Genomic DNA, 10,815 nt, shown 5'->3' with positions numbered 1-10,815 from the left:
CTCTCTGTCAGCAGTTCACTCCTGGGATGGATAGCAGGCATTTCGAAAGTGCATTCTACTCTTTTTTTAAAAGAGAAAAAGAGCATGAAAAGGCCTCTCAGTCTGCATACAGAGTAGGCAACAAAACAGGTGCCAAAAGTGCAGAAGTGATAAAAGCTTGGCGCCTAAGCCGTTGGCCCAAAGAGATGGAGCCTTGAGTGATCAGATAAAATATGGGGCACTTGTTAAGAGTGGGGTTTACCTGGACCTGTCATTTCTGAAAAGGAAACTCAGCTGGCTGGGTATTAAGGCAAACAAATTGCCAGCCTTTGTATTTTCTCATCTCCTTTCTCATGCCTTTTTTCTTTCTTTCACATTTTGAAAATGATTTATAACAGTGTTTACAGAATCTGGGTGTTAATGTGCCTTTCACAAGAGACTGGGAGATGCTTCTTTGTGTGGCCATCCCACAACAGTCCTGCCAGCCTTTGAACACTGTAGGACAGGCATAGGCAAACTTGGCCCTCCAGATGTTTTGGGACTACAGCTCCCATGATCCCTAGCTAACAGGTCCAGTGGTCAAGGATGATGGGAATTGTAGTCCCAAAACATCTGGAGGTCCGAGTTTGCCTATGCCTGCCATAGGACCTAAGGGCCACCGTAGGAAATGGCTCTCTTGTTGCTCCTGTAAGGCCTCAAGGCAGCCACAGATTTACATATGAAGATATTGGCCCCCATTTTAGAACCTGTCTAGCATGAGCAGGGAGGAGTGAGAAGGAAGAGGATTCTTCAGTAATGGCTTATTTTTAAGGTACAGTATTTACCTTTCAGAACTTCATTTTCAGCATTTAGTAAATACCAGTATTTATTTGGGTGGGGCATGTGTAACCAACAGAGCAGTTGCAAACATGTCCAGTCTATGTACTTTCTGTTTCCCGTTCTGTGCTGCGAAAACAGAAATCGGCATAATTCTAGTTCACAAGCACGTGAAACAATATGCATATTGCAAGTTTGCTTTTATAAAGCGAATAGAAGTCCAAAAATGTGGTGCATGGGCCTGTTGTGAAATTGCCCAGTTTAGGGCATTCCATTAAGACCTTCATTCCTCTCTGGTTCTTGCCTCTTAAAACAGGGATCACCAAGGTGGCGCCCTCCAGCTGTTGTTGGACTCCAGCTCCCATCAGCCCCAAGCGGCATAGCCAGTGGCCAAGGATGGGAGTTATAGTCCAAGAGCACATGGAGGGGGCCCCCATTGGTTATCCGAGTTCCAGAACAGCCTTTCTCAACTATGGGTCCCCAGATGTTGTTGGACTACAACTCCCATCATCCCTGACTACTGGACCTGCTAGCTATGGATGATGGGAGTTATAGTTCAAAAACACCTGGGAACCCAAGAGTAAGAAAGGCTGCTCTAAGAACATAACTTTTTCTCCCCCCAATCCTTCTGCCATCATTTCTCCTGTCCAGTTAATAAACTAATTTTTGCCACTCCATGTAAGTCAAGGGATTTTGAGCCTAAGTATTATTTGCCCATGCACCTTTTTTTGGGTACCCACAAAACTGCAGGTACAAAAGCAGATCTACGTTAATCCATTTTTTATATGGATGAGCTATAACAATATTTAGCTAGCCTCTTTACATCACTGAATGCTTCTTGTCATAACAAAATATGAAGGAGTCAGTATTACATTTAGACAATATAATATAAATGTAGTTTACAATACTGTATCCAGTTTGACTTTAGCACTTTTAATGAAAACTGTGAGCAACTAGAAGTAATGGCTTCTACTCATAGATTACCTGAAATAAAAGAACAATTGTATGTAGAAGGCCTTGGCCTGTGGTTAAGTACGAGCATTTTTTCACATTGCAAAGTGTTTCCCATAACCTACAGATAACCTTTCCACGTGTTTAAGTGAAGTTAGATTTCCATTTCTCTTGCAGCTGAGTGGCATTCAAAACAAACTTCACAATCTTTAGGACAAGTAATATCTGAGCAACGCATCTTCTATTCTCCCATTTCAATTGATGAAAATGTGTCCCTAATGGATGCCTGACTTCAAATGGAAGCCTTCAGTTAAGCCAGTCTGGTCAATATTACATCTTTGTAAACGCTAAGGAATGCAAGTCTCCTTGCCTTGTAATATCTTTTCAATAGACTGCCCTGTGTGACCCAAGTTTCGTGTTCCAGGTGTGGCTTCTGTAGACAACACCATTTCAAGCTCATGGAGGTACACTCACTTTTTGTGTATGGACTTAGCAATTTCTCTGCAAGACTGACCTCAGGCAAAAAGGTTTGGCATATTGCAATAGAAGCTAGCTGTATAGAGAACTGATGAGCCTGAGCGGTTTTGCAAGATGTTAAAAACTTCTTGTTTTTTAAAAGGAATAAATGTGCACGCAGTGATTTGCAAACTAAAAAGTAGATACGGAAGGGAAAGCACAACTAGTGTGTCCTTCGGTAAGATGTCAGCCGTGGGAGTGATGAGGAGCTCTCAAGCTGCAGAAGAAAGGAAATGCAGCGAGTCTGGATTGTTGTATATATATTTTTTGTGAGCATCTTGAGCCTCTTCCAATGGACAAACATGTCCTGTTAGCTGTATCTGGCTACCTGATTCGAGGGATGGCAGGTCTGGTGAAAGCTGCACTTTACACATGGTTTAGAGTGACATGAGCAAGCAGGACAGGGCTGCAGTGAAATAAGCCTATGTCCCCTCTCATCTCATGGGCCAGGAGTAGTTTGAAAGCTTTTGCTTAGCCCATGGTTTGCTTTTTCATTTGGACTGGCATGAGCTCTTGTTAGTTTCAAACAAGGCAACTTCAAACCATAGTTAACTGCAGCGGGCTTGTTTAAACTTAACATAGTCATGATGAGCCACAGATGGCACAGTAAACTGTGGTTAGTCAGAAACAGAAGCTTTCAATCTGCCAGCTATGCAGGAAGAGGAGGGGAAAGAGTATGAGCCTGTGAGACACACACACATGCTAAACCATGATTCAGTGTAGCAAGCAAAGGTAGCCTTTGTATCTTTGCAGATTTCTGTGTGCCTTGACTAGCCAGGACATGGAACGCTACTTGCCAGCCTTGCAGGTGATGCAAGATGCAGTTACATGAGTGTTGTGTGCCTGCCCACAAGTGCTTCAGCTCTTCAGGAATTGTAGAATCAGAATTGTAGAGTTGTATTCCAATCCTCTGCACTGCAGGAATCACAACTAAATCAGTAAAACAAGGCAAGATCAATAAGACAAGGTGTTGTGTTTCTTAAAGGCCAACACTTAAGCATTTTCATGGTGCCATTCTCTTTGAACCAACCAACAGAAAATAGAGAATACCAGCAGCACTAGTTGACTATCTTTGTTTCATATTAGAGAAGAGAGCTCTTTGAGAAGCTTTGCTCTTAAACAGAACGTAATTGCCGCAGGCAAGTGGTTGCTGGCAGCTATAACCCCAACAGTTTTTACATGAAATATTAGCAGGACAGCACTTGAGAATCAAATATTATCTTGGAAAGAGCAGGTCAGAATAACCACATGGCTGTTCCCAGAGGTAGCCGATGTTTCCTTGAATGTATGTCTCACTAGCGGCCCTGCAACCTCTTCTGGGGTGGTTTGGTGAATCTACCAACGCCAAACCAAATCAACTTCCAGGACTTCTTTCACTACTTGCACACAGAAACTGTGGGCTGGTGCTGCATTCTTCCCTCACAAAGGAATCATCGGTGCTGCAATCCTCCTGAAATTTGCGTGGTGCAATGGATGCCGGGGGGAGGGCAAGCTGGGAGAAGACCTTTGATGAGAGCAGGTGGGCTCAAAGTTAAAGCCAGAACTATTGTTGATTTGGTGCACGTATTGAGAGAACAGCCCTAGACAAGGCAAATGATGTTAATCCAACTCTCCACTCATCAGTCCTTGTAATCTCTAATCCAACTCTCCCCACCTACCACTTCCCCCAGAAGCTCTGTGAAAGAACAAAGATGAAGTCCATTGAGGCTCCTGCCTGCAGGATCAGACCCCAGCCATGCCCCGCCATATGCAGTGCACACACTTCCCAGAATCCCCCAAGGGGCTAAGTCCTGGGAAGGCGTTCAGCCTCTTCTACCATCTCACAGGCTCTGCCTGTTTGCTTCTCTGGTGGCAAAGTTCGGACACAGACAACAAAAATCTACAGAATCTTTCCATCCCAGTGCAAATGCTGAGGGCGCACGTACAGACTCTTTAAGGACCCCCAAAGGCTGCGTATGTTATTCTAACTGTAGCTTGCTTAGTGAGCTGAAAAGATTGCCAAATAAAGCGGGTGTCATGTGACAGGCCAACCGTTGAGCATGTTGTCGCTCCAAAGCTCAACAAAGTTGTTTGCTCATCCTTTATGGCTGCTTCAAAAAAGCAACCCACCCACCCTGAAACAAATGCTTTAGTGAAGCAGTTGTAAGTTTACGCGTTAGTAGTATCAGGATGGGACTTGAAAGCATCAACATGTGATGCATTTTGTAATCTTGACACTGGCGGGGGGGTGGGGCTTAGCTCTGGATAAACGATGTGGGCAAGCTATAAGCTGTGATTCCTAGGCAAACAAAGTTAAGGGTTGAGGTTTCCAAGTCTGTGTGGGCTGGGATTGTTTGTCGTTGTCCTTTGCTGTTGTCCTTTGATTCTTGGAAGAAAGAACTCAAGGCACAAGATGCCTCCCTAAAACACAAAATATGACAGGGGTGGGGAGAGAGAGATTCTGTTTTTAAATTCCCCTTAGGAATGTTCTGATAGACAACAAGAGAACTACTTAGGCCTTTCACAGCAATATTACTAACATATGCAAAGTCTGTGGCTTTTGCTTTGAAAGAAGGTATTATTTGCATCCAGTTCGAAGCATGTCTGCGACTAGTTTCCCCCAGTGAGCTTTCCAGGGCTTCACCAGGCTGTTCATGTTCACGAGAAGTTTGTTAGTCCGTGTGTCTTCCTGTCCTGCTATCAGATAGTCTACACCTGGTTTGGAAGAAGAACAGCAAGGTGTTAGAAAAAGAGTAAATTCTAAATCCACCAGCGGATTTCACATTAATTTAAAAAACCAACCAAAATGACCCCTCTCTGCTGCAAAGAGTACTAAGCACACAGGATCATATTCCTGCTTTGAGAAATGATGCTAGCAGAGAGATAATTTCTCCTTGAAGGCTGCTCAGTAACCTCACAATAAAGGCAAAAGGGTGGTCAGTGCATCCTTACTGCAAGCAATAGATTTGCCTGTCAGCTAGGCAGAGGGATCTTTGACAATAATAACAGATGCCCCACCAACACGGCCTGGACATGATGGCTGGGCTGGCTAGTGCCATAATCACTTAGTATGGGGTATGTGACCCTCATTTGGCCCTGAAAAGCAGTAATAACCCATTCATCCTCATTTCTTCTACTGGCTATAACCCACAACAGCGGAGACCTCTTCAAATGAATTGGGGAATCAGTCTTATTTACCCTCATCAAAGAAGAGCCTGTCACCACCTGCAAAACTTAATAAACGTAATGGCCAAAACATTTCATGAAATGCAATTTATTACAGGTAACTAGTTATAAGAAAGAGTCTTAATTATATTAAGGAAAACGACGCCACGGCTCCCAAGTCTTTACAGGTTCCAAAAATAATATGAGGAAAACTTACGTGATATTTTCACACTGCATTTACATGGTAGATTGACTTGAGATTAATGGGGCATAATCCCACTACAGGCCTTAATTCACTTATCAAGGTAAGGGTGCTCGTGCATCATCAACACAGCTTCGTGAGCAGTCACTGAAATTACTTTACCTAAATTTCAAGCTAAAATGCAATTATCCTGTTTGTGTTTCTTACATTTAACGTCCCCTGCCAGAAACCCTGGAGAGCCACTGCCAAGCCGTGTCAACAATATTGAGCAAATGGACCAAAGGACTACCTTCTCTAGTAATATATTGCCCAGTTAAAACAATGCCAACTGATGGCTTTCCCAATCAGACTTTCCATTTAGGGAGCAGGGGAAAGGTGGCAGTTTCTTTTTCAAGGTGCTATATCTCTGTTGGTGACAAAGGCAGTTGTTGTTGTTATTATTTTTACTTAAAAATAAACCCACACTGCAGTTGCACTGCACCACACCATAAATGAAGTTTTTATGATTATACTCTAATGCCATGAGATTAGATATGGACTTCCTGTCACCAGCTAGGGAAGAACATGCCGTACAATGGCACAGAGATGGTTGGGCAGGGAGCCAGACTGCTGCGCACAGCAGAAACTCCTGATGAATGCAGTGCCAGACGGGACTAGCAGGGGCGAGTGTGGATTATTTCCTTGTCTTTTCCCAAAGACGCCCTTCCCCTTGCTCAAAACAAAACAAAAAGGGACAGGAAGGGAGACTCTGTGGACATACAGGAAGAAAGGGAATGCAAATATAGTCAAAACTGGACTTATTTTCTGTTCTGCTGCTTGTATGCATCTGCATTAAACTAGCCCACATAATAATAATAATAATAATAATAATAATAATAATAATAATAAATTTATACCCCGCATATCTGGCTGAGTTTCCCCAGCCACTCTGGGCGGCTCCCAATTGAGTGTTAAAAACAATACAGCATTAAATATTAAAAACTTCCCTAAACAGGGCTGCCTTCAGGTGTCTTTTAAAAATAGGATATCTGCTTATTTCCTTGACATCTGCTGGGAGGGCGTTCCACAAGGCGGGCGCCACTACCGAGAAGGTCCTCTGCCTGGCTCCTTGTAACCTCACTTCTCGCAGTGAGGGAACCGCCAGAAGGCCCTCAGAGTTGGACCTCAGTGTCCGGGCTGAACGTTGGGGGTGGAGATGCTTCTTCAGGTATACAGGCCTGAGGCTGTTTAGGGCTTTAAAGTGTGGCATTGAGGACAGTGCTGGATTGGGGCTTGTGCTCAATTCCTTGCTCAGTCATAGAATTCTACAGCTGGATGGGGGTCGTGATGGTCCCCTGCTCCACACACAAAATAAGGAACTAGAGGACCTCCAACAGATGCTGTTTCAAAAACTCTACTCCACTCAGAGAATAAGAATTGGAGAATTTGAAGGGGCTCTGAGGGTCATCTAGTCCAGGCATGTCCAACTTTGAGTAGGCTGTGATCTACAACCCAGTATCAAAAACTGGCAGTGATCTACCACCCTCCGAAGTCACTGAAGTTTGTTAAATACCGTAAATAAATGGATGTTTATTTCACAGATGCAATAGTTATGTTTGGATATCATCACGACAGATCCATATAGTTGTTAGATGGACAAGTAGCTAAACAAGTGAGAAAAGTCAAACTATATTTTCATTAGTTTACACAGATCTGAGGAACCAGTCAGAGTGCACCGGGCTTCTCCGTCTTTCTTCTACTGTTGCTTTAAATCGCAGCTGACTTCGTGTCAGCATCCCACTCCCTACCTCCACCTCCTCTTTCCCCTACTGTTGCGTTAAAGCCTTTCCCTCACATAGGGCCTTCTCAGTAGTGGTGCCCGCCTTGCGGAACGCCCTCCCATCAGATGTCAAAGAAATAAACAACTATCGGACTTTTAGAAGACATCTGAAGGGAGCCCTGTTTAGGGAAGCTTTTAATATTTGATTAATTGTTGTATTTTAATATTTTGTTGGAAGCTGCCCAGAGTGGCTGGGGAAACCCAGCCAGATGGGTGGGGTACAAAAAATTATTATTATTATTATTATTATTATTATTATTATTATTGCATCACTAGCTGCATAAGAGCCAACTCCTAGGGGCCGCGGGGACTTTGGCCACCGCAATAAAATATTTGAGGGGGCCAGACCTCCACAAAGTTGATGGACATTGCCATCCAAATGGTGTGCGTGCTCTGTGTCATGTGATGCAGGACAGGGCTTCCCTGGGACCCCGCAATATTTCATTCAAGTTGGCACCCCTGACTCGGCACTTCCAGACTGTCATTATTTTCGGGTGGGGTTTAAGCACATATTGACAAATTCAGGTTGCACAATTAAATTTGATTTGGGGATCTTCTGCAGCAGACTCACTTTTTCTAAAACTTGGGGTTTTTTGCAATAAGGAAAGGGTTACAAAAATGCATTATAAAGCATGGGGTAACATTTGCTGGACACAGCATCATCTCACTTCCCTGAAAACAAATAAGAAGGGAGGCTCAATGAATAGCACGTGACATCTGACCTGCAGAATTTGTGCAAACAGATCAGGATGAAAGCTCAATAAACTGGTTGTCTGTAAGTAGGGGTGGAGAAATAGGTCAATTTCAGTTTCTCTCACTTTCTTGTTTTTCCAACCTTGAATTTATTCTCCACATTTCTGCATCATCATTTCAGTTTGGATTTCTCCTAAGTGAAGATTTCAATGGGAGGGAGAGGAATATGATCACTGTCTACCCCATAGGTGTATAAAGGAGGAGCTTTTGTAATCCATGCTGTGGTCCTTAGATGAAGGGTGGTGGATAAATTTAATAAATAAAATAAATAAATTGGCAGGATATGAAAGTTGACCACTCTACTGTTAGGCTGGAAACCAACCAACCATTTTAAAGAGTCTTCCCTTCATTCCTTTTGTTCCAGGTCAACTCAGATCTAACTGGTCCGCAGGTTTTTAAATGGTACAAAACCCTGAAACTTCTTCCTTGCCATAAATGAAAACAGGGTACGTTTATACACCCTAAGCAGCAAGCCCTCTTTCAAATTGCTGTCAGTTCTTTCAAGAAAGCTATTGTTTGTCTCCAGCTTCAGTTTATGGGGCAGAAAGAAAATGGGAAATCGAAACAGTGGTGGTATTCTAGGCGTTTGCTGGGAAAGTCTTCTCATGTTAATCATGGTGAGTGATTAGGTTATAAACCCTACATTTTAGACAAAACACTTCCTTTCAGTCAATGTGGATGTGTGTTTAATTTAGTCACAATAAAAAAGCACAATATAATTTATCAAGGGATGGGAGCAAGACTGCTGCGACCTTCAGAAGTACGTATTTGCTCATCCTAATCTGATGAAGCCCAGAAGTAAACTACTTCCTTCTCTAATTACTTTGACTTTAAATGGAAGAAACAATCCAAAGCATGTTCCCAGGCTGTTGTTTAAAGGACAGTAGGACCTATGTGGCAGTGTGCATCAAATTACAAAGCATAGTGATGAAACTGGAAGGAATAATGCAAGAGACTCTGGCACTAAGGGCCAAAATAAATGAGGCGCCCATCCATGTATTTAGTAATTCTGTGACTGGCTTCTCAAAAGTAAATTACAGGTATAGGACCATGCCTGATCTAGAGCAGAACCATGGCATGTGGCATAGGAGAGCTTTAACTCTTTAACAGTGATCCATGCGACGGTCACCTCCAGGCTTGACTACTGTAATTCGCTCTACGCGGGGCTGCCCTTGAAGCTGCCCCAGAAACTCCAGCGGGTGCAGAATGCTGCAGCAAGGCTCCTCACGGGGTCTCTGCCATGGGAGCATATTCACCCAGTGCTTTTCCAGCTGCACTGGCTCCCGGTTGAGTACAGGGTCAGATTTAAGGTGCTGGTTTTGACCTTTAAAGCCCTTCACAGCTTAGGACCCTCATACCTATGGGACTGCCTCTCCCAGTATGCCCCACGGAGGACCTTAAGGTCCATAAATAGCAACACCCTAGTGGTACCGGGTCCAAAGGAAGTTAAATTAGCTTCAACCAGAGCCAGGGCCTTTTCAACACTGGCTCCGGCCTGGTGGAACGCTCTGTCTCATGAGACCAGGGCCCTGCAGGATCTGATTTCTTTCTGCAGGGCCTGTAAGATGGAGTTGTTCTGCCTGGCCTTTGGCTTGGAGCCAATTTGATTCCCTCCCCCTCTTTCTTTTTTCTTTTTCCTCCTGTGATGAGGCTGCATTTTAATGTTTCAATATTTTAATGTTGTATTTTAATCTTGTTTTTAAGTTGTATTCATTCAACTTGTTTTTATTATTGCTTGTTAGCCGCCCTGAGCCTAGCCCTGGCTGGGGAGGGCGGGGTATAAATAAAAATTATTATGATTATGATTATTATTAACTCTTTGCCTCCACTGCAGTCCCCACACCGGCTATTTGCATAGAGGAAAAAAGCTCCCACTTCTTCCAATGGGAGCTTTCCCTTCAATGCAAATTGCAGGTCTTCAATGGTGATTATGTCACAGAACTACCCACCTATCTCACACTGACCTAACATGGAACAGGTGGGAACTCTGTGGTGACAGGGCAACCCACACAAGATCAGTAAAGTGCTTTTGGGGCATGGAGCACTGAGGGTGGGTTGGCACTGCCATGCCAGTTTTTTGGAGAAAAGAAAGAACATCGAGGAACTGTGGTTGCTGTCTTATAATGCCTCAGACCATTGCTCCATCTAACTCATAACTGCCAACACTGACTAGCAGCGGCTCTCCAGGGTTTCAGGCTAGAGATAATTTCTGTCCTACATGGACATGCCAGGGATAAATACAGAATATTTACCAGGATTAAGAATCGGGCATGTGCACCCTCTGTTGGTCCAAGACTCAGGATAGATGCTTCTATTACTCCTTGTGATTTTCACTCTTCCCGATTTCAGAACCTTCTTGACCTTCACAATGACTTCTGCATGGGTTCCTTTGTCATGAGCGGAGAGGATCTTTGCTTTTATTACTGCCAAAGAGCACAAAAGGAAACACAATTAATTTTACACACTGGGCAATTTATTTTGCTGTGTTGGTAGGCAGAACCTGAAGGCGTGGCTATAGCACATCTTAGTTAATACACGGACGCATTAGCAGACTGCCTTCAGAGATCTGTCATAGAATTTGGATAGCTTGTCTTAGGGAGAAACTACATATCTTGTTAATTATATCTATATACCA

At 43.6% G+C, this 10,815-nt stretch overlaps 1 protein-coding gene across 1 annotated transcript in view; it reads right to left on the bottom strand.

Annotated features, from left to right (window-relative positions):
* Window positions 1-1,663: 1,663 nt before the first annotated feature.
* Window positions 1,664-10,815, bottom strand: part of LOC308472240 (netrin-4-like) — a 59,358-nt gene continuing 50,206 nt past the window's right edge. The window contains exons 9-10 of the mRNA XM_080996923.1: window positions 10,433-10,603; window positions 1,664-4,956 (exon numbers count right to left, since the gene is read on the bottom strand). Coding sequence (XP_080853049.1) covers window positions 4,820-4,956; window positions 10,433-10,603 — 308 coding nt within the window. The 3' untranslated portion in view covers window positions 1,664-4,819. The remainder of the gene's footprint in view (window positions 4,957-10,432; window positions 10,604-10,815) is intronic.

The sequence above is a fragment of the Podarcis pityusensis genome (assembly GCF_964106645.2).
Source record: "Podarcis pityusensis genome assembly, chromosome: 2".
NCBI classification, from domain to species: domain Eukaryota; kingdom Metazoa; phylum Chordata; class Lepidosauria; order Squamata; family Lacertidae; genus Podarcis; species Podarcis pityusensis.
Note: the sequence above shows the minus strand (reverse complement) of the source record. Positions and strands in the feature narration are given on the sequence as shown.